The following is a 27634-nucleotide window of genomic DNA, read 5'->3' on the forward strand; positions in this document are numbered from 1 at the left end:
GAAGGGAAAGGACCCTTGGAAGTTAGAATGAATCTTTGGGGTTTGGACTGGACCCTGGTGGCTGGTGCAGATTCTACTACTGTTACTTTGTACGGAGTACATAAGTACCCTTGTTGTTGTTGCAGTGAGTGCAACAATCATCTGGATTATTTTTAAGGATTTGTGTTCCCATCGGAAGGAAATATGCAATGAGAAAAGGAGCGGAGGATTTTCGTGGTCGTGTGTACGCACAACGTGGGATGATCTCCATATGATACGACGAAGGGGTGATGAGCCGGGCACGCCGATGGATGGATCGATTGATTGGATTGGATTGGACTGGGTCTGATTTGCATTTCTGTGCCCCAGCTGAGATTCTGTTTGCTGTCTTGTTACTCTGTACTCCACCCGGAGTTCCCGTTGATGACGATCGGGTGTTGGGTTGGTGTTGGTCACATTCACGGTTGACTTATACACTTGGAGGGAAGTGTGGTTTCCTTGTAGGATGTTATCAGATTGATATTGGAATGTATCAATCAATCAATCCTCATTTATCAATCTAGAGGTAAGATATTCATCTTCATCACACCAAGGAAGTCATAATCCGGGAATACACACACCAAGAGTCACCGAGTGAGACAACCATCCGGACTGGCGATCGCCGAACAAATCAAAGCCATCAACAAACCCAGTAAACTTTTTCACGAACCGAGTCGCACTTGTCACTCGCAGCCCTTGATTGGTGTCGATGGGGCAGTTTATCTGATCCGTCGTGGGTTATCAGATCGGGGCCAGTGGGATATTTTTATTTCTTTTCTTTTCTTTGGCATTTGCTACTGACACTGACTCTGACTCTCTAGACTAGAGTCTAGCTAGGGGTTTAAGTGATCGGCTCCCCCCCCCTCCCCCCGCCGTTCGTTCATTTCTTAACTTAGTTCCATCTTTTTCTGTTTTGCAGCGCGTCTCGTGCGGGTAGTGATTAATTATTATCCTTTTGGTTGGCTTGTTGGGTAGATACAAATACGTCTGTCTGACTGTGTCTGATGATTCCTGCTCATCCCTGGATTTGATCTCCATCCCTTCCATTCCTTCCCTTTCTTTCTTTCTTTTTAGGTTGCTTGGCGATTGGGGTTACTAGGGGTCATATACGACTCTAAGAAGCATAAGGCTTCACTTCTCTTCGTCTTAACCATGCGCTTCTTTAAGGAGGAAAAGACGACCACCGAAATCAATCATGAGGTCTCTGTGTCCGCCGAGTCTCAGACCAAGGAAGTCGTCTCTGGCCATGGCGACGGCGTCTTCTACAGCTCAGACCAGTCACGACTGAGTCTGGAAGCGCAAAACGAAAAAGAAATCGAGGCTCACCCGGACCAAGTCACGAAGGATGCCCAGCTGGGTGTGCAGAAAGCTGAAGCCGCGGCCCTAGTCTGGAGTAAGAAAGCTGTCTATGCTACTTATGCTTGGTATCTACCCTTCTTCCAATGTACCATACGATCCATCTAACTGGTATAGGATCTGGGTATGCTTCTTCCTCCTCGCCCTCAACAACTCCATCAGCGGCACCGTCATCAACCGCGCCTACGCCGACTTCAAAGCCGCCCCCCAAGTCAGCACAGCCAGTATCCTCTACAGCATCATCGGCGGTGTGCTGAAGCTGCCGATCGCGAAGACGTTGAACATCTGGGGCCGTGCCGAGGGTTTAATCGTGTGGGTGGTCATCTACACCATTGGATTGATTGTGCTGGCTGCGTGTGATGGTCCGGATTCTTATGCCGCGGGCTATGTGCTCTTCTACGTGGGCTACTCGGGTATCTACCTCGTGCTGGATGTCTATATCGCCGATACGTCCGGATTGCAGAACCGGGCGTTTACCTTCGCGTTTGCTAGCACCCCGTTCATCTGCACCGCGTTTACGGGCCCTCTGGCGGGTGAGTCGTTCCTCAAGGTGGCGACGTGGCGCTGGGCGTATGGCGTGTTCGCTATCGTTATGCCGGTGGTGTTTGCGCCGTTGGTGGTGGTATTGAAGTATTATCAGCGCAAGGCGGAGAGTATGGGGCTATTGAAGAAGGAGGACAGTGGAAGGACGACAATGCAGTCTATTGTTCACTACATTCATGAGTTTGACTGTATGTCATGCCCTATTTCCCCTCCACTTTACTCTTATACTAACGAGCCAGTGATCGGCGCCTTTCTGCTCATGGCCGCATGGGTCCTGCTCCTCCTCCCCTTCAGTCTGCAACAGTACGGACGCGCGCAATACAAGAGCGCCAAGTTCATCGCCATGATCATCGTCGGCTTCTGGCTGCTGGTTGCGTTCGCCGTGTGGGAAAAATGGTTCACGCGGAAGCACTTCGTGCGGTATGAGTTGCTGCGACAGCGCACTGTGCTAGGCGCGTGTATCATGTCCGCGGTGTCGTATTTCAGCTTCTACTGCTGGGACCTGTACTTCTACGACTTTTGCATCGTGGTGTTCAACCTCAGCGTGTCGATGACCGGCTACATGACGCAGATCTACAACGTCGGATCTTGTTTCTGGGGCGTCGTCTTTGGTCTCTGGATCCGCTACACTAAACACTTCAAGTACACTTGTCTGTTCTTCGGACTGCCGCTGCTCTGTCTGGGTGCCGGACTGATGATCCATTTCCGCGGCGAAGGCGGAAACGATATCAACTACGTGATCATGTCGCAGATCTTCATTGCCTTTGGCGGCGGTACGATCGTCATTGGTGATGATATGGCGGTGATGGCTGCTGCGGATCGCGAGGGTGTGCCTATGATGCTGTCGCTGTTAGGGCTGTTTTCCAGTCTGGGCGGCGCTATTGGGTATGCTGTTGCTGCGGCGGTGTATACCAATATCTTCCCGCAGGCGTTGGAGAGTCGTCTTCCTGCGGATTTGAAGTCGAATGCGACGGACATTTATCTGGGTGGGTATACGACGCAGATGACCTATCCGGTGGGATCGCCCACCCGGACTGCGGTGGATTATGCGTGGGGAAGAAGTCAGATGTATGGGTCTGTTGCTGGCACGGCGATTTTGGCGTTGGGATTCCCGGCGATTGCGGTTTGGAAGAATTACCGGACTGATAAGAAGCAGAACAAGGGTACGATGATTTAGTTGGATTGTACCTGTGGGAGAGGGAGTTGATGTTGGGTGTGTTGTTACTTTCTTACAATCTTATTGTTCTACTTTAATATCCCTGTATTATTACTCAAAGTTTAATCTACTGATCCTCTGTATGCATCTATCCCTGCCATCCCTGCATAACCCCGCTTGAAGGGACTCTCCCTCCCTGCATTGCTGTCTGTCGATCTCCCCCTCCACAACAATGATGTCTCCTCTATTCCCCGTATCTGGTGTCACACATCCCCTAGGGAAGTTCCAACACTCCCATCAACACCATCACCCCACACTATGCGCCCCCTCCAGCCCTACCTCCTCCACATCCTTCCTCTCCTCCCACTCACCCACAGCACCAACACCAACACCAACACCACCGACATCCTCACCCACATCAACCCCCTCATCGGCACCACCAACGGCGGCAATGTCTTCGCCGGCGCAACCCTTCCCTACGGCATGGCGAAAGCCGTCGCGGACGTGGACGGCCAAAACACCGCAGGCTTCTCCCCGGACAACAGCAACATCACAGGCTTCTCTGCCCTCCACGACTCCGGCACCGGCGGGAACCCTTCTCTAGGCAACTTCCCCTTATTCCCTCAATACTGCATCGACGATGTCCTCGACAACTGTCCTTTTCCCAAGTCCACCCGCGCCGTACATTACCAGAATGACTCGGTCGTGGCAAGGCCTGGGTACTTTGCCCTAACCATGACGAATGGTATTAGTGCGGAGATGACTACCACGCAGCATACGGCGCTGTTTCGGTTTAATTTTCCGGATACAGCGGAGCAGAAGTTGAGTCCGATGGTGTTGTTGGATTTGACGGACTTGTGGGAGAGTAGGCAGAATGCGTCGGTTAGTGTGGATGAGAGGACCGGTGGGATTAGGGCTAATGGCACGTTTTTGCCCAGTTTTGGGGCTGGGGAGTATGCTTCGTATGTGTGTGTGGATTTCGCGGGGGCCGAGGTCAAGGATACAGGGGTTTGGGTGAATGATGCTGGGGGTGTGGAGAGGAAGGAGTTGTTTGTCACTAGGGGGTTTAATAATTTTTATCTGCAGGCGGGTGGGTTCGTGAGGTTTGAGAGGCCTGATAATGGGACGGTGAGTGTTAGGGTTGGGGTGAGTTATGTTAGTACGGAGAAGGCGTGTGAGAATGCAAGAGTGGAGATTCCGAGTCCGTTGGAGGACTTTGATGCGATACGGGCAGCTGCGGAGGATGCGTGGAGGGAGAAGTTGAGTCCTCTTGAGATGACGCCTGGGAATACGAGTGCCAGTATTGCCCTGCAGACTATGTTCTGGACCGGCATTTATAGAACCATGCTGGATCCGCAGGATCTGACCGGGGAGAATCCCCTCTGGGAGAGCGATGAGCCGTACTTTGATTCCTTCTATTGGTATGTTCTCATCATCACATCGCTGCAACTGTGGTTGGTATACTGACATCCCCAGCATCTGGGACGCCTTCCGCGCCCAACACCCTCTCCTCACCATCATCGACCCGAACACTCAATCCCGCATCATCCGCAGTCTCCTCGACACCTACCGCCACGAAGGCTGGCTCCCAGACTGCCGCATGAGTCTCTGCAAGGGCTGGACACAAGGCGGCTCCAACGCAGACGTCGTCCTCGCCGACGCCTTCGTCAAGAACCTCACAGATATCGACTGGGACCTCGCCTACGAAGCAATGGTCAACGACGCCGAGAACGAGCCCCTAGAATGGTCCTACCAAGGCCGAGGGGGTCTACAGAGCTGGAAGTCCCTCAATTACATCCCCTACCACGACTTCGACTACCTGGGTTTCGGTACCAACTCGCGCAGTATCTCCCGGACATTGGAATACGCATACAACGATTTTTGCGTCGCGACTGTCGCCCACGGGCTGAACAAGACAGACGACTACTTGAAGTATCTTGCGAGATCGACTAACTGGAAGAACCTGTTCAAACCTGATCAACGCTCGTTCTTCCCGAATGGCACCGATACGGGGTTCGTGGGTTTCTTCCAACCCAAGTACCGCAATGGAACATGGGCACATCAGGACCCGATGGATTGTAGTCCCCTTGCTACGGGGCCGACGTGGTGCTCGTTGACGAGTAATCCGTCCGAGACGTTTGAGTCGAGTATTTGGGAATATCAATTGTATCCATACCCCATACCCCATACCCCATACCCCCCTTACCCTATCCCTCCGCTTTATTAATCCCCAACACAACCCCCAACTAACGATATAAATATTGAAATGGATAGCTACGTCCCCCACGACCTCCCCACCCTAATAACCAGCTACCTCTCCGGCCCTACATCCTTCACATCCCGTCTATCCACATTCCACTCCACCCCACTAGCAGACTACAGCAACGAACCCGTCTTCCTAACCGTCTACCAATACCACTACGCCTCCCGTCCGGCCCTCTCCTCACGTCTCATCCACCGTCTCATCCCGGACGTATTCAATACCTCCCGGTCCGGTATCCCCGGCAACGACGACTCCGGGGCAATGGCGGCGTTCACGGTGTTCGGGCTCATGGGTCTGTTTCCGAACCCGGGACAGAATGTGTATTTGATTTCGGCGCCGTTTGTGCAGGAGGTTAAGGTGAAGAATGGGGTTTCGGGGGGTGTCGCGGTGGTGAGGGTTAGGGGGGATGTTGGGGTGGGTGTTGGGGGGAAGGTGGTGAAGAGGGCGTGGTTGGATGGGGAGGTGTATGGCAGGTGTTGGATTGGGCATGAGTTTTTTGTTAAAGGGGGTGTGTTGGAGGTCGAGTTGGGAGAGGGGAATGGGGAGGATGAGGAGGAAAGTGTGTGGGGGACCGGGGTGGGTGAGGGGCCGCCGAGTTGGGGGGGTGGGATGGAGGTGTAGTTGTAGTAGAAGTTGTAAGATGCGTTGTTGGTGGATAAGGTTGGGACTTGGAGAGTATAGATGGTGATGGTGATGTTGTGGAGTGTTGAGTAATTACTCTGTTGGTGGTGTGGATAGTGGTTCAAGAGAGTAGTTTCTGGATTTTATATACGTGTAGTAGATTCATAAGAGGATAGTAGTCAACAACAGCATCATTTTTAGGACTAGTGGTGTAATATCAACTATAAAACCTCCCCTTCACCGGCATCGTAACATCAAACGAAGTGAACGTGCAATGAGCATACCCTTCGCCCTGACCACCTACACTTCCACCCCCAGCTTCAACCATAGACCTCGTATCTACACCTGTATCCAAATCCACCTGTACAAACTGATCCGTGCAATCGACCTCACCCCACGCGACAGCCTTAAGCCCCGCATCATCATCACCCTGAGGAGGATGACACGCAGCACTGATCGCCGCACTACAATGCGCCGCAATCGGCATCCGGGACCGAAACTTCTTCATCCCCAACGCCAAGAGTGAGAAAAATGACACGCCCTCCAGGATAGTAATGATAAATATGGCGATAGGAGAGAAGCCGCAACCCTTGATAGAGCTATTCGTATCCTCATGGCCGAAAACATCATACACTGTGATGTTGACGTAGAAGAAGCTCTCAGAAAGCAGCCAGTGCAGGGCAACAGACATGATGAAAAGCGGGATGCTGTAGCGGTAAGGCAGGGCGAGGTAGTACGTTGAGCGTTGTTGGCCGCGGGGCCAGGAGACCCGGAGGGGTTTGCGGTCGACGGCGTAGTCGTTATATTCGGCTGTGACGAGCATGCAGGAGAGGAGACTGTTGGTGGTGAAGTAGATGATGGAGAAGACTAGTTGGGGGGTGTTGCTTAGGAGGACGAGGGCGATCATATTGTTTCCTGAAAAGCGGATATTGGTTTGGGAGTTGGCGGAGCCGAATCCTAGGCTCCATTGCTCGGAGAGGGACCAGCCGTCTCCCTCGATGATTAGGTCGAAGTATATCAAGTAGGAGATGAAGAAGCAGACGGCGAACCTATACGTTTGGGTTAGTTTGTGAGTATATGCGAGGCATGGGGCACGGACATGAATACCATACTCGCCCAGCGGCGCAAACTGGCCGCCCGAAACCATCGTTTTCGACGTGGTAGCATCCTCGGGGAGGTTTCTGAAGAATTTGCCTGCTCCAAGATGCGACGGTTTTCCATGGGAATGTCTGCTTGGTTTTCTGGGTCACGGCGAATCCTCTTTTGTATGAACTGCTTCCATCGGGGCGATGGCTCCCATCGATGCGGTCCTCGATCCATATCAGCCCGGGACATTAGACAGCGGCCCTTAGTTGTGGGATCTGGATGGGCGAGGAAGGACGATATGGCATCTCCTACTCGCAAGAAGATCTCAGAGCGGTCCGTTTTTGCAGTCAAGTACATGCAGACTACCTTGGTGAGGTTGAACAGAATCACGGCCAGCGCAATCGATGGACTGAAAAGAAGCCGACACCGCTGGGTCATGGTCTTTTCCATACAGTAGGAGATGGGGATTTCCGGGGTATTAACAGAAATTGTTCTTTTAGTCCATTCCAGTCCTTCGGCTGTCCACTTCCCTTCATCAACTAACTTCTCGACGTTGCTCTCCCCCACATTCTTGACGTAGTCATATACCGATGAGTAGCTCCATTGGAGACTGCTTGCATTGCCAAAGTACTGTCGCTCAGCCACTAAAATCAGGGTTCCGAGATGCGTGTTGTATTCCACATCATACTTCTTCACGCACTCGGCGTTACTCAAATTCTGAAAGGTACCGTTGAAGATTTCAGTCTGAATCAGCTCCGGCGTGCTGCCGATGGCTTTCACGAAGGCGCTCCTCCCGCCCGCGCCGACCAAGGACTCAGTGGGCGTTAGATCATCAGGGACGAGCATTGTGCCATAGTCGAGCGCAGAGATGGATGAAAATACCACCGAGTTATATCTGGTACGCAAGTTAGTGATGGCAGGGTAGGAGTCACTATTACTAACATCATATGAATCGGGACTGAGCTGAGAAGCAAAACCAGCCAGAGAAGTTTCCGCTTGATACTCATGGCTCGAAAGTTCCGAAAGCTCATCACCCCAATATCCAGCCAACGGCGTTTTCTATGAGCTTTGTCAACATCTGTGCGGGATGGTCCCGACACGCATTGCATGGCGTAGTTACTGGCCTCGAGGAGGGTGGTGGACAAGACGTTGATGACAACATGGATGCCCGTTGCCCATCTACTGGACAAAGTGCAATTCCCATTGTACAGTTCAGTGCTAAGGAAACCATGCGAGTTGGCGCTTTGGGAATAGCTGATGCCAATGGCAATGAGCGCTAGCAGGATATTCAGAACCGAGATGCCTCCGGCGGCCCATGTACCGAGGAGGACACCATGAATCCACTCCTCGTCGGGATGTGCAGCAGACGATGAAGTTCGGGATGATAGGAGCGTTGCATATTTGGCACGGACTGGCCATTTCCAGGCTTCCTCAGATGATTCAGCATCATTGTTTGCTGGATCGTGTCCGTTCCATAACGTTTTGATCCTCATATCGAGCAAGGAGAATACAAGAGCACAAATCAGATGGCTCTGTCATTATTTTCGGTACTTTGACCACGCTAACTTTGCATATGTATTTATGTTTCAAATAAATATAATCCCTCGGCCTGTTGAAGCAAACGCCTCTGGACTAAATTTTGGTGCACATTGACCAAGCCCAATAGTGCTAGTATTGGTCGGCCCGGCGTTCCGATTGGTGCTGCGCCCTGAAGACGCGTATACAGGAGCTAAAAACATGCTTAGCATGTAGTAGCTCGAGCTATGACTGTGGGTATTACAGCAGTTCTTGCTCGACGGGGCTGAAGTGGGTCAATGGCGAGCGCTAGACAGTTTTGAACAAATCCGAATCTTCGGCCAGTTAGCATATTTGTCGCCAGTGATTTGTTTTTTTATCACATCTAAAGAAGTCCTATAGTTGGTATATATGCACTGTGTCTTGCTGTTTAAAGGTGTAGTATGAGTCTCCATCTTCTTGCTTCGGGGTGGGTCAGTGGAGTGGATGTGAATCACTAAATACACCCAAGACGTAACACTGGAAACCCACCCGGCACCTATATGCCAGATGAAAAAGTATCAAGTGTGCCCCGGGAAATGCAGGAGCAGCCAATGGTCGAAATATGAACTGTATGCAACTGTAAGCGACAAGTGGGCTTTAGGCTAATGGTAAGTAATAGGATCACTCCCTCATGGATTAAGGTTGTGGAAAGTGCACTTCGATTGAAACATTTCCTTCAGTTGGTATTTATCTTAGTGCCTTGCTTCAGGTTGGCTCAATTTGGACTGCTACCTGTATATTATACCATTCGGTTGGAATGAGGGCAACGCGATCACTCGATAGGAAGATAACGAGATAATACTATTAGTATCGACTTGTTCGATGTAAGGCCAGTGTGGAAGGTTGAACACATGCTGTGCTTGTCTAGCCAAACTCATTTTATGTGCCTAGTAATCTTGCGGGACAACATCAGGCTGTGTTATCTACACTAAACCATGTTGCAGATGAGCATCCGTTCGGGCGACCGGTGGCCAGTCACGGCGTTTCATCATATCAACAGGTGGCACGGTTGTCGTGGCCCCCGCTTGCGAGGGTTGAAGCCAGAGCGATTCTGTGTGAAAGTGTGGCTCGCTACTTCGGCCCTGTGGAAAAGTGGTAAACGTGATGGAGTAAATGGGGTGGTCAGCCGCCGTTGCCGGAGTAGGGCTAATAACGAAACTGTAGATGCGGGCGTGATCTGGGGGAAGCATCTCTTTGTACATTGTACCCTCCTCAAGCGACATGATCCGTGTGCAGACGGCGTGATAGTTCGGGGTATAAAAGATCAGTTCTTGCTTCGGTATCCGTTGTAGCAGATCCAGGGCCCGACGGCGAAGGTCCGGCCAGCGGCACTTCCAGGCGACGGCCTGCAACGGATACAACAGCTGTACGTCCAGATTTATCGTTTTGGAGACATCATCCGGGTAGTGGTCTGAGTCACTAAGCAGACGTTCAGCAATTGAGAGAATATCCTCGTAGACAGCGCGGAAGTCATCCCAGCCGGATTCATTTGCCACACGATACCGATCACGTCCTAGACGGTAACAATACCATAACATGCGAGTAGCATCAATCTCATTTTGTATGGCCGGCCCGCATTCCAACTGCTTCCGTTGCACTAGCAATTCAAAGCTTGCCACCCATCGCTGGGTGGCATGCTCAAAGGTTTCGGCCCATTGCTGCACGGGTGAGTGCGGGAGGTTCGTCAGTCTGGCCAACTCTTGTCGGTTGGGGAATTTTCCGATGTAGTAAAGCATCAAGTCGAGGAGGGCGATGCGTGCCTGATGGAATGTTCGGAACCGCCAGTTCAATAAGAGCTTGCCTTCAGCATCCACGGGGTTGACAAGTACTTTTTCTTGTGGCGCACTGACGAGGTGTTTGAGTGCCGACATTTCGTACGTATTCAAAGAAAAGAAGTTCAATATAGGGGCCAATTCAGCATCCACCCAATGTGTCTGAGAACTCTTGGTGCAGCAGGATCGCTCTCGATGCGCCCGCCAGGACCGCACCAGATTCAGCCCGCTTGCGATATGCGATGTAACCCCAGTAGCATTTCCTCGGAGAAACTCGAGGGACGCGAACAAAATGCTGGCTGCTATTACTAGAGGCACCGCGTCTATGCCTGATGAAACCTTATCAATGGTAGTGCGAATGGCCCGGTTATAGAGATGTAGTGCCAAGTCGGGCTTGGAAGATTGCCAACGGTATGCCATTGCCGGAGTTGTAGACATCCCCTCTGCTTCATACAGAAACCCAATCGCAGCAATAGCTTGGCGGATCGTAGGTTCGGTCAGGCTGAGCTGTAAAACCGTGCGGGTCCAGAACGAAGCAGTAAAGTAACCAGCTAGATGCGCTGCAGACTTGCGAAAGAAGAACTCGAGGGCTCGGGACTCAGCCGGACTGACAAACGCAGTTACTTGTGCCAACTGCTTTGCGATGCGTATCGAATAAGGCATGGGCATATAACCATCACATTTCCGGTTCGTACTTGTACATCTATCCGGGAGGTTAGTGTGGGGTTTCCACAGCAAAGGCGTCATTCCAATGTTTGCATACCGAAGACAAGCCGGCTTGCGTTCATCACATTTGACGCGACGGATCCTGCCGTGGCCGCCAGATGAAGGGTTAGCAGACTGATCCAGAAGAGCAGGTAGACAGAGGGTTTCTCGCTCACCGACACGTAATGCAGCCCTTGCGCGACCTGGTAGATCCAAACCGTTGTCGCTGGTGCGGGGAGGAGTCATCCGCATTCATTTTTGTCGAGGAGCTAGAAGATCTGAGCAGTCACGTCCTAAATAGAGGACCGCTGGTACCATGCACCTTGGATTTCCTTCTGGCTGATTTGTGTTCTGCAATGCTCAATGGCCCCCATAAACCGCCGTCACGTGGTTTTGACAGGGATCTGGCGGCATTTCGGACGTTGACTGGATGAATGGGCTGCTAGTCCCCGTAGTGAGAGACCGCACAGCTGAGCCCCACTACATGTTCAGCATGAGGATATACCCAAGAAGATACCTGCTAGAAATGCTTTGCGACTAGTGATGAAAGAATATCACGCACATAAAGATGCTGTGAAGATGTAGAGTAGCAGGTAGTACCGCCTCGGTTCAAACTGAAGTATAACACTCGAGTAGTTTGGAGAACCCCATTGGAGATGTGCGCAGAACGTATGAACAAGAAAGTTCAAGTTTCGATCCTAGTATACAAGTAAGACTATAAGTGCCAGATAGTATACCCCATACGGTGTAGGACGGTCAAGGCTGGACGACTTTCTTCCTCATCGTGAAGCGATTCGGGGTCCTGAGTGGGGACGATGAAATTGCTGCTGCCTCGGACTGTATAGGAGCCTAGTGAAGGATTCTCGAGCTGACCTGAAGGCTCAATAACAGGACTCTTAATCGATTGTGAAACAGGCATCCACGCGGATCAAAGAAGACCAAACGCATTGCAAATGAATGGTCCTTGTGGACCAGTCCACCTAAGAATAACATAATTTGTACAACTAAAGTTCCACAGGATCCGCCCATGTCAGGTACATAGCTGAGTCAGCAGGTAACCACCAATCAGCAGCCTTGTTAGATAAGCTGACACCGGCAGAACCTGCCACAAAGACCACAGGCCCGGCACCAGCTTCCATTCCCCAAACGGCGAGTCCCGATCCCGATGGATGGTGGATAGAGATTCGGGTTACCCGCAGCTCTTGTTTCTCTTATTTCCATCGTTCCATCTCCAACTGCCATTTTCTATCATATTTCTGTGATTTAGGCTTGGTCTGTCCGCTGCATTGATCCTCTTGCTATCGGACTGTGTGCTGTGGTCATTCTGATTATTCTCACCCCACGTACTACTAGTACTGCTTAACCCATTCATTACAACTAAAGACTACCAGTACTATCGTCGCGCAGCTTCTACCTTAACCGGGACTAGATAAGTTTGTCCTTGACGAACTACGTCATTCCCCTTCCGTGCCTGGCACTCTTCCGAATGCCCTCCCGCCGCAGTCATACCAAGTCCCGGAAGGGTTGTCTCCAATGTAAGAAACGGCATGTGAAGGTCTGATTTCCTCTTTCTTATCTCCTTCTCTTCTCACGGGTTCGCTACCTCTTCCCGCTCCCCGGATCGGCAGTTTATACCCCATCGCAGTCGTCGGTATAATTACACTGCACATGCTGTTCCATTCCTCCCAGCAGTATCATTCGTGCTATCGGCCTCATGCTGACCCACGTAGTGCGACGAAGAGACGCCACGATGTGGCCTGTGCAAGAAACGAAGACTGGATTGCACATACCCTCCATCAAGTGAAGCGGACAGCCAGCATGCATCCACGCCCCAGGATATGCCTGATGTGTTTCCTGGTCCCGAAGGAGAACCGCAATCAGACAGGATGCTTGAGATGAAACTATTCCACCACTATGTAACAGAGACATACATCACACTCTGTCAAGGCCGTCTAGATGCTCACCACTTCCAAGTGGTTGTCCCACGGATCGCGGTCTCTCATGCCTTCTTGCTGGACAGCCTACTAGGATTGTCTGCTCTTCATCTAGCGTACCTGAACACTCACGATAACCGTTCATGGCTAGAAATCGCACTCAAGTACCAGAACCGAGCATGTTCAGCATTCACTCGTGTACTCGCAGAAATGACTCCCGAGAATTGCGCACCAGCCTTCCTGTGCTCCATCTTCATTATGCTCTGCGCAACAGCCTACCCGTGTGTTACCCAAGACAAACACACATTCGAGCCTCTATCCCATGTTTTGGAGATTCGACAGCTCATAGCGGGCTGTGCGTTTCTTTTCGAACAGCTTAGTGGCATGGAGTATCGGGGCGATCTCCAGGGGTGGCTGAAGTATAAGGATGACGAGGTCGATCAAGATGGAAATCCCTACCAGTACTTGCCTGCCCTCTATCTTTCGATGGCAAAAGGATGCTAATATATCTCTAGTGTACAGGAATCTCAGATCAAACTACGCAGGTATGTCTCTGAAGTCTCTGCGGGAACTCAGTCAAGTAATGCTAATGACTACAAGTGCCATCATGGAGTCTCTGCAGCGGGTGCAAGACAAATTCACCAGCCTTGGTGGGCCGAATCAGACTACGTACCAAAATACGTGGGATATTCTCCATGAAGCCATCAAACGATGGCCGTTCGGCGGTCCAAACGGTGGCATCATTGCGTGGCCCATTAACATCAGCGAAGACTACATTGCTCTGCTGAAAAGTGGAGACTGGGTGGGCCGCGTGCTATTTCTACACTACGGGGTAGGATTGCACCTTCTCTCCGACAAGTGGTTTGTCCGCGACTGGGGCCGGCGTCTTATTGAAACAGTCCTGCAATTGGAGGAAGACATCCCCCCCATTTGGACCGAAACCATTACATGGACAAAGGAGGCCGTGGAGCTCTAAAGGTGACAGGGACAGACGAAAACCTGTTGCGGATGAACTCTGCTATATACGGGAGAGCGCAGATAGCGACAATGATGTGACACTATCAGGTAGTCAAAAGTCAAAGCAAAGATGTGAGGTAAGGGTTTCTGTCTGGTCTATGGGCGATACATACCATGACTCGACGATCCGGGGAACCTCAACGAGCTTGGCGTGATGGCTGCACTTCAATTGGAGATCACGGTTCGGCTCATTACGTTGGGCAGGCCGAACCCGGTCAGCGTTATCGCGTGACTTGGGCCCGCGGGTGGCGGCTGACTTCCCGTTGGCGGAACCGCCCTCGATAAGCACGACCCAAGAGTGCGGAGTCCCAGTCATGACTCTTGATTGCAGGCGGGCATCCACAATCCCTCGCTGCTTATCTCGGCCAGGGCTGTCCCCGATATGGCTGGGGTGAGGCTTTCCTTATTTCTTATTTCCCTGCGTTCGCTGGGGCAGGTTCTTCCCCCTCCCTTGTATTTTCTTAGGGTAGTGTATCTGCGAATAGGGCGTCCTCTAACTCTGGCGGAAAGGCTCACAAGGGCTCTCCCATGCTGATCCTCCGCACCTGCTAAGTCTCGCGGACGTATCTACCCTGTCGCTTTGACCCTCCCCAATCCGACTTTGAATTTCTTTGCAACATGGAGACCTATCAGCCAAGGAAAAGTTCGAGCCAAGATGCGGAGAAGCAGGTATATAAACCGATTCGCTCTGTCGACCCTCTTTCGTGCAACCCTGCGCGATTATTGAATTGTGTTTCTAACCCGCTCTGTTCCTACAGCCACTTCTCGAAACCTGGGAGACCCCGGCTGAGCGATCGCAGTGGACCTTGTTACATGACAAGCGACCCAGCGCCTCAACTATGTTTCGCCTTGCGAAATTCACGATATTGTCGACGCTACTCCTAACCATAATAACAATACATCTGCCAGGTGTGCTCACCTCGCCTCTTGAATTTGCGACTAGCCGGCTTGACCGAGCGAATAAACTGGAGGATGGGAAGCGCGGTGCAGTGGCGAGCGAAAGTGCTATTTGCAGTCGACATGGAACAGATATTATAAAGATGGGAGGAAATGCAGCTGACGCGGTGAGAACGATCCAGCCGATCTGTCGTCATGCGGCACCCTGCTGACTTCAGTCTCAGATGGTTGCAACAATGCTCTGCGTTGGAACTGTTGGTGAGTTGGCCTACAATAACTGGCGAAGTGCTTGGACCTGATGATTGTTGGAAGGCATGTACCATAGTGGAATCGGAGGAGGTGGATTCATGCTGGTCAAGACCCCTGAAGGCACCTTTGAGGCCATCGATTTCCGCGAAACTGCCCCAGCGGCCGCTTTCCAGGATATGTTTGAGAATAATACGAAGGCTTCCGTTAGCGGGGGCCTTGCAAGGTGAGCAATCTTGGGCTCTTTGATGCTGCAATAACTGATATAATCGAAGTGCCGTTCCTGGGGAACTGCGTGGTCTCGGGTATCTTCACAGCAAGTATGGCTCGCTCCCCTGGTCAACCGTTGTGCAGCCCGCCATCCAAACCGCACGGGAGGGGTGGTCAGTGGGGCATGATTTGGTCCGCTATATGAACGCTGCTGTCGGGGATGACGAAGACTTTCTGTCTCAGGACCCTACCTGGGCGCTCGACTTTGCTCCCAATGGAACCAGGCTCGGTGTGGGTGATACCATTACGCGAAAACGTTATGCAGCCACACTGGAGACCATCGCAAAGGAGGGCCCCGATGCCTTCTACTCTGGATCAATCGCGAAGACTATGATAGATGCGGTACAGAAAGCTAACGGTACAATGACGCTTGAGGACCTGGCCAATTATACGGTCGCTATCCGTAACATCTCAGAAATTGACTATCGCGGTTATCGGATTACTAGCACCCCAGCCCCTTCCAGTGGTATCGTAGCTCTGAACGTTCTCAAAGTTCTGGGTACTTACGATGACCTTTTCCGTCCGGATAACTTGAACCTGAGTACTCATCGATTGGACGAAGCTATACGGTTTGGATATGGATTGGTATGCTTATCCGCTCTACTGAACTAGTAGGCAGCTGAAACATTGGAGGCAATGCTGATTTGTGATATAGAGGACTAATCTAGGAGATCCTTTCTTCCTTGATGGCATGGACACGTATCAGGAAATGATGCTAGCGGATTCCACTGTTGAAGAGATTCGAAAGAATATATCCGACCAGCATACCCAGGCTGTGTCTGCCTACAATCCGCAGGGATATGAGAGTCTTGAAACGTGGGTGAATTTTGATGGTACCATAGTATTATCAGACAACTGACCTAAGTAGACCGGGTACTTCACATATTGCCGCCATTGATCACAGTGGGCTTGCCATTTCCGCGATCACGACCATCAATTTGCTTTTTGGCTCCAAAGTCATGGTTCCTGAGACTGGTATCATAATGAATAATGAGATGGATGGTATGCTTCAAAATTGCCCCCGCTCACCGCAGTGACTGACTTATAGTCTAGACTTTTCTATTCCTAATTCGTCCAACTCTTTTGGCTATATCCCTTCTGAGGCAAACTTCATACGACCCGGGAAACGCCCACTGTCCTCTTGTACTCCAGCCATTGTCACCCACCCTAACGGAACAGTGTTCTTCGTCGCCGGCTCGGCAGGAGGTAGTCGGATTATCACTGCCACCATCCAGAACATTATACATGCCGTCGACGAAGGTCTTTCAGCGGCAGAAGCCTTGGCTCAGCCGCGCCTTCATGATCAACTGGTCCCGAATCGTGTTACCTTTGAGTACGATTATGACAATGAGACTGTGTCCTTCATGGAGGCAAGAGGTCACAATGTGACCTGGGTAGGTCCAGGGGAGAGCACGGCGCAGGCAATTCGAGTTCTACCGAATGGAACTTTCGATGCTGCAGGGGAGCCTAGGCAGGCTGATTCCGGAGGGTTTGCTGTTTGAGGGATCTATAGTGCATATGTCCACCCTGACTATACATATATGAGGGTTTTATGAGCGATACCTTCTGTCTTGGATTTACACTTTTGGACTTGAGTTGCAGCGAGAGATAAAGTATACATATAGCATTAGACTTGAATATCGAAACGAATTATGACAGTATCCGAGTCAGATATGTACTGCTAATATTATACAATGCAAAGAAACGTCTACTCGACTGCCCCGCATGGTATCTCCGCACTTTGTTGCGGTATGGACAAACCTACCCAGGCACATCACGACGTGTGATTACTTCTAAAAGAAGTAGAGAAGTACTTCGTACGCCGACTACAATCTCTGCAGCCTGCCACCCCTTTTCACTCCTCGAGTCGATCGGTCTGATGTGAGTCTGTAACAGATGCAAGGACCTGACATGGAAGGGGCGGGACACATCAGATGGCGGGCGTGATCTATCAGAGGTGGCCCGTGCGCTGCCCGGGTTCCGCGTCGGCGCGCGCCAGCAGAATGAGGAATGTGTGTCTCTCTGTTCCACTGGCTTCCAGTTCATCCTCGCCTGGTGGTCGTCGGTTGTGAATGAATTGAGATTCTATCGTCTTCGCCGATTGGGTGAATGGCTTGAAGCCTTATCATTAGGAAATCCCGAGAAAGTCTTCCGTCGTGTTGGATTCGTTCACTCTTTCGCGGTCGATGTGGCTGCTCTAGCTTGCGCATATGGCTGTTGGAGTCGCGAGGTTTTGGATATGGTGGATTGGTGTTACTCCTGTGAGTGGATCTCCTGCAGATAGATGGAGAGAGGTATGGCCTACTCATTCACTAATCAATTCACTCTCCATGTTAGTCTTTTGACACTTCTCTCTCGATTTCCTGACCATGCGCCTCTACTTCTACAATCTATTCCAACACACTGCTGCACTCTTGTTATACACCCCCAGTCGGCATCTACGAAACGAAACCTAGCAGATAGACCGTCAATCATACACAACGCAGCCATGGCAGGTGGCAAAGGAGTCTCCACGTTCCCTTTGGTCCGGATCTCGCCTCCGCATATCAACATTGACCTCCACAATTCATTCGATGAGGTGACCCAACGCACGGTGGATCAGATACTGTCAGACGAGGCAAGCTTTGAGAACAGCTTTGACGACTATAGCGGTAGCGATGGTATAAACGGAGAGGATGACATGACACGAAGCGGGGGTGACCACACCTCGGCAGTCACCGCTGCTAGGCAATCTGCAAACGTGGACTCGCCTTATTTTCCAAGCAAAAAGCGCTCTAAGACCCAGAAGGCGGCACAGAGACACATCAGTCGCATCGACTCCAATGACGAAGAAAACGATACCGAGTCTAGTGCGAGTTTGGTTGGGCCTAATGGACACACGATCGTCGATGATGGCGAAACTTTGGATGACGCCTCCGAGGAGGACATCGTCTTCGCGTCTGTGGACCTAGATACGAGGATGGACCTGCTTACCTTCATCAGCTCACACCCCTTCATGAAAAAAGGCGAATATCCTGTGCTACGATCCGCGCGACGAAAATTCGTTCGTGAATTACGTCGAAAGAGTCGATCGCTTGGTATGGAAGAGGCTGATCTCGGAAAGCTGATTGCATATGTCAAGAAGATCTACCTTGAGCTGTATGGGAATGGCCAGATGAGTCTGGATGGTTCTGGATTTGGCGAGGAGATCAAGGATGGGCAAACAAGCCCGCCGAAGTTGTCTAACAAGGACAACAAGAGGAAGCGAGGCGCCGGCAATGAACAGGAGACAACATCGAAACAGGAGGAAAAGAAGACTACATCGAAGAAAAGAAAGTCGCTCGAACCCATCACCAATGGACACCGTAAAAAGCGTGAAGCTGATGGACCGGACGCGAACAATTCGACCGCGAAGCCTCCCGCGTCTCATTCCAAGGTCAGCCGGGAAAGAACTAAAGATGCCGCTAAGGGCATGCCGGCAATTACTATTGATCTATGCCCGAGTGGTAACGAAAGTCCCGAGCCAGTCACCACGCAGAATGTCCCGGTCAAATCTCCAATTGCTGGACAGGCCGCAGATAGACATAATGATGAGAATCACAGACTTCCATCACCGCCACATTCTGAGGAAGGATACAAACAAAGCTCTGTTGAGAAAAAGACCACTCAATCCGAGGAGGCGAATGCCGAAACACTCCCATCGCAGCAAGCATCAATTAAAAGGTCCATGACACTTCACTCTTCTCCCAAATTCCCAGGCCAGCACACCATTCGTGATTCGGAGGACGAGGAGGACGAGGGTGAGGAGGATAAGAAGACTGGACCATCTCAGCCTGTTTCGGCGAAAGATGAACTCCCCTCGGCTACGCAAGCCAAGCAGCCTGAATCCCTGCAGAGCGATATAACGCAGCATCCCGATCGTGTGCTGTCCAAGAAAGAAAAGAATAGAAGAAAGCGTGATAATCGCAAACAGCGAAAGAAGAAACATTTTCGCGCAAGCCTTACGAGCACTGAACATGTCGCATTGTCGACGAGTGCAGATGACATTCAACAAGGCCGTGATTCTGAAGCAAATCAAACAGCAAAGCCCAATACCATAGTGGTCGATGATCTTTCTATCTTGGACGAGGCATTCTGGAATCTGGAGGATTTTTAGATACCAATGATTCGCAAAGTTCAACCACCAGCGATGAGGTGAGGTCGAAGTATTTCATCGCCCCCCAGAAATTGAAGAAAGGGAATGTGCATTGCGAAGAGAGAAGAAATACCCACTCAAAGAATGTTCTTGATCGGATACCCGAAGAAACCCGAATTCTCCTATCTAAGCTGGATCTTTCATCGGATTTCCTTTCTACTGATTCAGACTTGAGTGATGTACCTAGCGGTTTCGATGATATTTCATTTGATTACTCTCTCGATGTCTCACCTAATCAAATACAGCGTGCACCAGAGGCTGTAGAGCCAAGCACGCCGACTAAAGCAACATCCACAGGGGATGCTCCTGTGCTGCCTAGAACACCCCGTCTCAGGCCTCAAAAGATATCCCCATACTTTCCCAAACCTCTGGTCGACCCTGAGTCATGTCTTCCGTTTCCGCCCATCGATGCGCCATCATTCGGCTTGGTACAGGAGCAACTTGCTCATGATCCTTTCCGTCTATTGATTGCCACCATTTTCTTGAACCGTACTCGCGGGGGCGTTGCGCTTCCAGTGCTATTCAAAGTGTTTGATCGGTTCCCCACGGTGGAGGCGATGGCATCGACGGACCCATCCACCCTGGCATCTATGATACACTGTCTCGGATTTCAGAACCAGCGAGCGAAAAAGTGCATTACACTAGCCCAGACCTGGCTGGCCTTTCCACCTACGAAAGGAAAGCGCTACCGCAAACTTCACTACCCCTGCAAGGGAGATGGACGTGATATCGGCGCGGATGAAACTATTGCAGATGATGACGCTCGCGTGGGTTGGGAGATTGCTCACCTTCCTGGTGTCGGACCCTATTCTTTGGACAGCTGGAGGATCTTCTGCCGTGACGAACTTCGGGGACTTGCCTCGGATTGGATAGGTCAGGGAGCTTCCAAGACGTCTTTCAGTCCTGAATGGAAATCAGTGTTGCCGCAAGATAAAGAGCTACGGGCGTACTTGACGTGGATGTGGCTGAAAGAAGGTTGGGTGTGGGACAGACATACTGCAGAGAGAACACCGGCGAGTGAACGAGTGATGCGAGCAGCACGTCGAGGAGGGGTGGCTCATGAGGAGGATGGGAATTGGGTTCTGGAGATGTCGCCTGTGAAGAAGGCGTCGAATGGATTGACAGTATGGAGTTAGGCCTTGGCATCTAGGGAAGAGGAGTTTTGCAATGCTTATGTGGGTGTGGTAGCGTTTTGATACCCTGTTGATAACAGACAACCTTTTTTTGGGAAGCTTGATTCGGTTGATACCGTAGACGTTCATATCATGCTACGGATAAATGTCTTTCGACATCGTATTCGATCTATCTAAAGACCACAAACTTAGGGTATACTGTAAATGGCCACTCAGCCAATATGGAAGGGCATAATTCTGATCAATTTAATAATCATAGAGATAGGCTTCATCCTATTTGGATACAATCCACCAGCATCCAGTTCGCTTGTGCTGATCCACTTGAAGGGTGAGTGAGTGAGTCATTGGGTAGCCATCCATCCTTGCCTCAGGCACAAGCCGAGTACAGTGCCTGAGGCCAACGGGATCACGCCCCTCGCGATGAATTAATTAATTTAATCGTGAACTTGGATCTTCTTTCTTTCTTGATGCTGGGAACAACAATCCCATTGGATGCAGGAAAGTGAACCACTCCCAGCATTATCCTTCCAAGACAGCAGCATCCAGACCAGCCCATCGCAGTGGCGTGGTCCTTGCTGCTATTTATTTGTACTGACTGCCTTTCTGTGCTCCCCATTTGGGTTTCTATGCAGCACCACGTCACTACTGGTGGTCTCCGAGCTTCTAGTTGCTGCTATACTAAAATTGGGAAAATCCCACCACCGCCGAATCGCTGCGGGGATCCATCCTCTCCGCCAGCCCGTCTCTCACCGCAAAATCCCCCATCCATCCATTTGGCTCGCCATCTCTCCCTTATGCATCGTCCCTGAACTACTCGCTATTTGATTGTTTTATTCCCTTTCCCCCCTCCTTCTTCGCTTTTGTCACCTTAGCTAATCGTCGTGATCTTCTTCACTTTCCTCTTTTCGTCGTTCCCCCCGCCCGCCCGCCGCCCACGGGATGTTGCATGCCCTTCAGCAGCGCCTTTGGTGGTTTGGCACAAGCGCCTAGTCAGGCATTCGACCAGTGAGAGTTGCATTCCTCGATATCTCTTAAGCGCCAGACGAACATCAATCGGGTCTCGGGTCATCCGACTACACCCTTCCTTTCGTGACATTCCCTTGGGAAGCTGACGACTACTCCTCCGTCACTGCTCTTTACTTTTTTTATCATCACTTGAAACGAGGTAACTAGACGAAAATATCAACCGATCCGACAGTGGGGACGAGAGCAGGAAACAAGGGGTGGAAAGGAAGAACGACAACGCTCTATTGCCGTCTTCTACCCTTCCTTTCACCCTCTTTTTCGAAACCTTTCCACCTTCTTCCACATAATGTTTCTACCGCTGAGACTAAATGAACGAGATCGCGATAGGGACCGGGAGAGAAAGACTTCTTCATCTTCGACCCTTTCATCCAAATCCAGACCACGCAAGAATCGCTCGTCCCACGGACAGACCTCCCGCACTTCAACCAAGGAACGCGACCCCGATACTCCCACGGGCCGCGCCTCAACCCCTTCCACATCTACGTCCAATTCCCGCAAAAAGCGCCGCTCCTCCATGCCTGGCGTCGACAGCGCCAGCCACTCGGGCACAGCCTCGTTCCTCGAGTCGAGGACCAGCCTCCCTTATCCGACCTTCTCCAAAGCCCACAGCAAAGAAGTCATCAGCAAACCGAACATCCCTACACCAGACCCGACCGATCTGACCGAGGGAGGTAAAGAAGGTAGCAATGGAGATGCGAAGACCCGTGCCGAGAATAACAACCAAGCGCCCCCCAGCCCGCCACTGACGAGCGTGGACCAGCAATCACACAAGGCAAGCACTGTTGGTAGCAAAGAAGACAAAGGAGCGGAGGAGAAGCCAGAGAAGCCAAAAACCAAGATTCGGATTAGAGCAGAGTCCACGCGGTCATCCTCGAGTCTGCGGTCGAAGAAGGATGACGGTTCCAAAACGAGCAAGCCAACACGGTCGGAGACGGTAAAACCGAAGCGCTCCAGCTATGAGTCTGATTTGCCGTCACGGACGGCCAGTCGCAATTCGACCCGGTCAAAGATCGTCGAGGAAACAGCTTCCCCCAAGCGGCCATCCAGCCATGCTACTCCCCCTCGCTCACCCGCGACAGTGCGCGACATTGGTCCGGACTCAGCAAATGGATCGGACGCAACCATTGCGCCGCCTCATCAGTCTACGACCTCTCGCAAGCCGAAGAGTCCAGAGAAGCCGCCATCGCGCAACCAGACACGATCGTCGGCCTCATCTCGCCCGAGCTTTGGGGCTCGTACACCGGTTGACGCTGCGTATGATTATGGACGACCACCCACAGCGAGCTCTGCCTACGGTGCTCCACCACCGCCACCTCCTCCTCCCGAAGTTCCTGTCTCGATACCGAAAGTGGACTATCTTCTACAGAATGGTGGGCTAGACCATCGTGTTCCGAAGTCTATGCTCGGCCCTTCTGTTCCCGAGGGTTCGACGTATGCGCCATCGCCTTCTCAATCCGCGGCAACCAAGATTTTTGAACCGTTCAACAGACTTCTCGAGGATTACAATAGTGTAATGGCCAAAAACGGGTCGCTAGCGGTTGCCACGGGGTATCGGTCTGTCGCGCGCCGCCTGCTCGATCGCTTGGAAGCGGTGTTTGCCCGTGACATTTCATGCGAGTATTGCAGTTGTCTGATGTGTGAGCATGAGACAATGGAAGAGCGTCCGTCAGGCGTCAGCTGGGGTGAGGTATTGGAGCTTGTCTCGGGTCGTCGTGAACTTCCCAGCTGGCCGGCTTTTATATTGAACCCAGCTGTGGTTGACGCGAACTGGTCTGGGGAGGAACATATTCCCATGCAGAAGCTGGACATTGATGTGCCGGAGGAGTATCGCGACCACTTTATTCGTCAGTCGCGCAAGACGAAAGTTGCTGTGGACAAGTGGCTCAACGAGCAGTCCGGTCAGGCTACGAGCGCGCCTGAGGAGGTAGATGACGAAACCCTTACCTTTGCCATCTTGACCCATCTCGGGCCTCATGAACGTCAACTATTCTCCGCTCTTCTCGGCCTCGGCTCTACAGTGCCTACACCGCGACCGGAGGGGCCACCGCGGCCCCGACCCGCACCCTTGGTGTCATCGTCGCTCGCCATCCAGCGGTTGTACCGATTGACCTCCGCTCCGCGTGATCCCGAAGCTGCCATTTATATGCTGAACAATCCCGGCATGCACCATGTTCTCGCCACCTTGGCAGCAATCAGTGACGACGAGTGGGATATTCTGATTTCGGGTCGTTTTGATGGTTTTCTGCGGAGTGGTGCTGAAGACACCTTCCCCGGCGCACCAGGCTCCACCCCACCACGTTATAGCTACAGTCGATCCAATACTCCGTTCACCACCGGCGGGATCTCGCGTGGTCCGACACCAAACCCAATTGACGGAGGGATCCGACCCGCTAGTCAGCCGTATGGCCCGTCTCCCTCACCTGCTCCAGCTTCATTTGGTGGCCCGATCGCCCTGGACGAGGAAATGGAAATCGCGGCTCTGGCGGAAATTGAACGGGACATCTACCTCGGTATGGAGGCACTTGAAGATGCTTTTGAGGCCCTTCACTGCAAGGCAGAGGTGGTGCGGCGCGCGCTCCGCGAACGTGGCGCAGGCTTGTCGATTGCAAACCAGAACCGCCGCGGTTCCTACGTGGAGGCTCGCCTGGGGACTCCAGCCTCTGGCCTAGGCGTATGGGATGATGGGGCAGATGACGACTTCTTAGACGACGCCGTGTCATTGGCCCCAGATGACTCGGCCAGCAACATCAGCTCCAACCGCCGGCGCCGTCCAAAGCGCCGCACTGAACGACGGACACCTGCTCCTGTGGAAGAGGAGGACGAGGAAGAAGTATACGACAGCCGGCGAGGCTCCCGGAGAAGATAATCCTCCTACGGAACTATTCCTTGACGGCGGTCAACTCCTCTCAACCCATATACAAAATACCAATAACGCAACCGCATCCGCATGGTCTCTTGATTTTAGTTTCATTTCATTCAGCGTCATACACGACATCTAAACGAGCGCACGGAACCACGAATGCATGAATTGCGACGAGACGAGACGAGATGAGATGAAATGTATCAACGCATTGAAGACTCGAGGAAGTCGAGATGGCGGGTGTGTATGTAAATGACATGCACGACATTTAATGTTTATGTATTTTAACGAAGTTTCCTTTTCTTCCTGTTGTTCTGTTCGTCCGGCTTTCTTGTTTCTCGATTCCCACCCATCAACTGCTGACAACGATAATGACTTCGTTGTACATACGTCCCCTCTGATGTTATGACTTTATGAATCGGTGAATACCAGCTGCATATAGGTGTCTTTTATATTTAGATATTATGCTTGAATAGTATATTTGTCTATACTATCGATTTGCTTTCAGCATGAGGACATGGCTTCTCTCTCCCTTACTCGCTCTGTAGATAGTAAAATCAAGCAAACCTTTTGTTAAATCTAAAGGTCTATACCGCCGAAGTCCCTCACAACAGGAACACTACATATAGACAGCTCAACAGGCCGATGCAGATGGATGGATATTCCAGTTTAATCTTCTAACTAACAGTGAATGAGAAATAGAGAGGGAGTAAGTTATCCAGAAAATAGTAGCACCTCAAAGTACCATCGTATAGTTCACATTTAGTAGTTGTTGTTTACCCGGAGCTTGTAGCTTGGTTAAGTACTACGTGACTATTCAGTTGTATAAAACCTACTACTTCTTTCACTGCGTAGTATCTTATATCTTATTGAATATAGGCTCCGTTGGTTTTAGTTGTCAGTTTAGTTAGTAGTTGTTTTGTATCGACGGAGTCTTTAGTCCGGTAATTCTTATGGTACATTCTATATATATATATATCTCGCACCACTTGGGATGTAATACATACAGTACAGACAGGTCTTTACTTTCGAAAACATATTGATAGATTACTAGATGTGTAGATCTGTACGATGTATATTAACTACTTGATAACTGTAGTTACTATCTTTAATTTTTAAAATTGGGTGTTCTAGTTGAAGGGTAGTGTTATACTATCTTCCTGCGGAAGAAGTATATCGCAACATCGTCAGCGATGTTAAAGTGGATGTCAATATCAATACTAATTACAATAATCTTCCATAACTTAACTTATCAGACATGATTTATATATATCTCTGTATCATTTGTCTATTACTACATTTATTTGATTGTGCTGCTTTTCCAGATTGGCTCATCATATTGATCTTTCAATTGAACACGTCTTCCCTCCAATACCAGCGAGAATCTACAGATGAGTAGTCGTATAATTCCAACTGAAGAGTATATATACTACTGATGTCAGTATTACCCACATTCTCCTACTCTGCTAACAACTGGTTTTTCATGATCTGGACCTGACTATATGATTCTTTTTATTCCAGTACAGTACCGAGTTCGACACCGCTTCTCTGGATAATAACACGGTGAGTTTGAAGTGGAAAAGCAAGGCAAGGAACTCTGTCTCGATCTGCACTATTCCAGAAATGTTTGCCTATTCTGTGGGGAAGAAGCAAGACAGAAGGTTGTAGAATACGAGGTGGGGGAATCCGATGGTGCGCCTTCCCTTCCTTCCTCCCACAGACCAACGAAGGATAGAAAGAAGTGAATACGAAGCGGGGAAAAATTCAATTCAATGTGATTGACTATCCTTCTTGTCATCTGTACCCCGCACGTGTGTTTGCTATGGCTTTGCATTGTTCCTGGGCGGTTCAGTTCATAGTTTCGTACGGGGATAAAGGTACCCCTTGATGACAATAGACCTTGTCCAGAGAGTGAGATGGTAGGTAAGTCAAGGGTGACCAACGCGTTGTATGTAGCCAAACGTAGCGCTATTGTTCTGCTTAGGGGCTGTCTCAGTCCTGTGTAGTACTCTCCCTAGATCAGTGAACCGATTCCTTCTGCAGAGGAAATCAAGCAAGCCCAGTACTGTTCATGGGTAGTCGCCTTCCCCTTTCTTCGTCGACACTAATTTCTCACTCATCATCACAAGGTTCAGAGCATAAAGTGTGCTTCGGGCTAAGCCCAACTTAGTTATTCCTCATCCCATCTGAGTCGGAGCAATTCACCCCAGATTCGCAGCTCCATAGCTTGGACGATTTCGACCTTCCGGATCAGCTTCGATATCCGTGCATTCTCATTACCTTATCATTTTCGAGTGCTTGATTCTCGTGCTACTTACTGCATCTGGTTCAAGATCAGCTGTTGAGTATCCATGGTTCATCCAGAAAATGGATCCTGTAGCCACAAGGTTCTTTGGTTCCGCACCCGGGAGGGGACAACAAATTTAGAATTTCGGCAGCAACCCTTCCGAGTAAGCACGGCTCGACTGGATCTTGGGTTTCTTGGGTTTGATAGACTGAAATGTGAAGAGGGGCGAAAAGGGGAGGTCGGCTTTGCCCATTAACAGGGTAACACTAGTTGCGATAGCCCTGCGGTTTTATCGAAGTTAAACCCCGCCTTGCTCACCCTTTTTGAAGCTAAACCCGCAATTGGCTTTCGGTGGCCGGCCGGAGAGTTTGTGAGGGGCTGTCATTGGTGTCGTTTGCTGGAGACGAGAGTTCCGAAAGCTACCATAGTAAAGTCTCGGCATTCGTGGAACCAATTCCTGAAAGTGAAAGCCACCAGGGCAGGAATGTGCGCGAAGGGACAGAGGTAAAGAGCATGTTGGGGAACAGGGAGGGGTCTTTGGACTATATTTCCCACGCGACTGTCCAGGCGGGAACAAGCTGCCTTTTAGTCGGCCTTTCAGGCAAGGAACAATAGCATCTGCTGCTTAGTCTTCCTATCAGAAGGTTATTCGACATCAACGGATAACAATGCTCGGGTGTTGGAGCATAAGGCAGTTATACACCACACCACAC

General features: G+C 50.9%; 9 protein-coding genes across 9 annotated transcripts; 6 read left to right on the forward strand and 3 right to left on the reverse strand.

Moving 5' to 3' along the window:
- Window positions 1-807: 807 nt before the first annotated feature.
- Window positions 808-2281, forward strand: sit2 (putative siderochrome-iron transporter; the record flags this gene model as incomplete). Its single annotated transcript, XM_025709901.1, has 2 exons — window positions 808-1442; window positions 1492-2281. Coding segments are annotated over exons 1-2 (1062 nt in total), but the record flags the coding sequence as incomplete, so codon positions are not given.
- A 471-nt stretch (window positions 2282-2752) lies between these two features.
- On the forward strand, window positions 2753-5957 carry BO88DRAFT_422916 (GH92 family glycosyl hydrolase; the record flags this gene model as incomplete). Its single annotated transcript, XM_025708606.1, has 4 exons — window positions 2753-2823; window positions 3451-4494; window positions 4550-5239; window positions 5348-5957. The coding sequence occupies 4 exons, from the start codon at window positions 2753-2755 to the stop codon at window positions 5955-5957; spliced, it is 2415 nt and encodes an 804-aa protein (XP_025565823.1).
- BO88DRAFT_476413 (uncharacterized protein) lies at window positions 5946-8536 on the reverse strand (the record flags this gene model as incomplete). Its single annotated transcript, XM_025711929.1, has 3 exons — window positions 5946-7006; window positions 7057-7938; window positions 7986-8536. The coding sequence occupies 3 exons, from the start codon at window positions 8534-8536 to the stop codon at window positions 6175-6177; spliced, it is 2265 nt and encodes a 754-aa protein (XP_025565824.1). The 3' UTR covers window positions 5946-6174.
- Window positions 8537-9268: 732 nt separating this feature from the next.
- Window positions 9269-11562, reverse strand: BO88DRAFT_205171 (Zn(II)2Cys6 transcription factor domain-containing protein). The gene is made up of 3 exons (XM_025701885.1): window positions 11254-11562; window positions 11136-11180; window positions 9269-11075 (listed from the first exon to the last, which is right to left on the reverse strand). Exons 1-3 carry the CDS (start codon window positions 11331-11333, stop codon window positions 9524-9526), a joined length of 1677 nt encoding a protein of 558 aa, XP_025565825.1. The 5' UTR covers window positions 11334-11562; the 3' UTR covers window positions 9269-9523.
- Window positions 11563-12834: 1272 nt separating this feature from the next.
- BO88DRAFT_333521 (uncharacterized protein) lies at window positions 12835-16943 on the forward strand (the record flags this gene model as incomplete). The annotated part of the gene is made up of 12 exons (XM_025702768.1): window positions 12835-13446; window positions 13571-13975; window positions 14043-14105; window positions 14360-14494; window positions 14653-14697; window positions 14787-15114; window positions 15144-15179; window positions 15238-15397; window positions 15447-16026; window positions 16097-16257; window positions 16310-16443; window positions 16495-16943. Coding segments are annotated over 12 exons (3108 nt in total), but the record flags the coding sequence as incomplete, so codon positions are not given.
- A 533-nt stretch (window positions 16944-17476) lies between these two features.
- Window positions 17477-19875, forward strand: BO88DRAFT_485550 (uncharacterized protein). Its single transcript, XM_025712351.1, has 2 exons — window positions 17477-17702; window positions 17779-19875. Exon 2 carries the CDS (start codon window positions 17930-17932, stop codon window positions 19574-19576), a length of 1647 nt encoding a protein of 548 aa, XP_025565827.1. The 5' UTR covers window positions 17477-17702; window positions 17779-17929; the 3' UTR covers window positions 19577-19875.
- On the forward strand, window positions 19838-20751 carry BO88DRAFT_450649 (putative 5-Methylcytosine G/T mismatch-specific DNA glycosylase; the record flags this gene model as incomplete). The annotated part of the gene is made up of 2 exons (XM_025710580.1): window positions 19838-19875; window positions 19935-20751. The coding sequence occupies 2 exons, from the start codon at window positions 19838-19840 to the stop codon at window positions 20749-20751; spliced, it is 855 nt and encodes a 284-aa protein (XP_025565828.1).
- A 494-nt stretch (window positions 20752-21245) lies between these two features.
- Window positions 21246-22109, reverse strand: BO88DRAFT_402337 (uncharacterized protein; the record flags this gene model as incomplete). Its single annotated transcript, XM_025706075.1, has 2 exons — window positions 22092-22109; window positions 21246-21913 (listed from the first exon to the last, which is right to left on the reverse strand). A coding segment is annotated over exon 2 (197 nt), but the record flags the coding sequence as incomplete, so codon positions are not given.
- On the forward strand, window positions 21953-24693 carry BO88DRAFT_205271 (uncharacterized protein). Its single transcript, XM_025701886.1, has one exon. It carries the CDS (start codon window positions 22061-22063, stop codon window positions 24638-24640), a length of 2580 nt encoding a protein of 859 aa, XP_025565830.1. The 5' UTR covers window positions 21953-22060; the 3' UTR covers window positions 24641-24693.
- Window positions 24694-27634: the final 2941 nt, after the last annotated feature.

Source organism: Aspergillus vadensis, assembly GCF_003184925.1.
Source record: "Aspergillus vadensis CBS 113365 unplaced genomic scaffold BO88scaffold_4, whole genome shotgun sequence".
In the NCBI taxonomy this organism is placed as follows: Eukaryota; Fungi; Ascomycota; class Eurotiomycetes; order Eurotiales; family Aspergillaceae; genus Aspergillus; species Aspergillus vadensis.

Bases quoted from the DNA above. Each gene is read 5' to 3' on its own strand.
- BO88DRAFT_205171 (XM_025701885.1), bottom strand. From the start codon at position 11,333: ATGAATGCGGATGACTCCTCCCCGCACCAGCGACAACGGTTTGGATCT. The intron at 11,181-11,253 runs GTGAGCGAGAAA...CGGCCACGGCAG, and splicing joins AAGGGCTGCATTACGTGTCG to GATCCGTCGCGTCAAATGTG. The intron at 11,076-11,135 runs GTATGCAAACAT...CCTCCCGGATAG, and splicing joins CGCAAGCCGGCTTGTCTTCG to ATGTACAAGTACGAACCGGA.
- BO88DRAFT_485550 (XM_025712351.1), top strand. From the start codon at position 17,930: ATGGCAGGTGGCAAAGGAGTCTCCACGTTCCCTTTGGTCCGGATCTCG.
- BO88DRAFT_205271 (XM_025701886.1), top strand. From the start codon at position 22,061: ATGTTTCTACCGCTGAGACTAAATGAACGAGATCGCGATAGGGACCGG.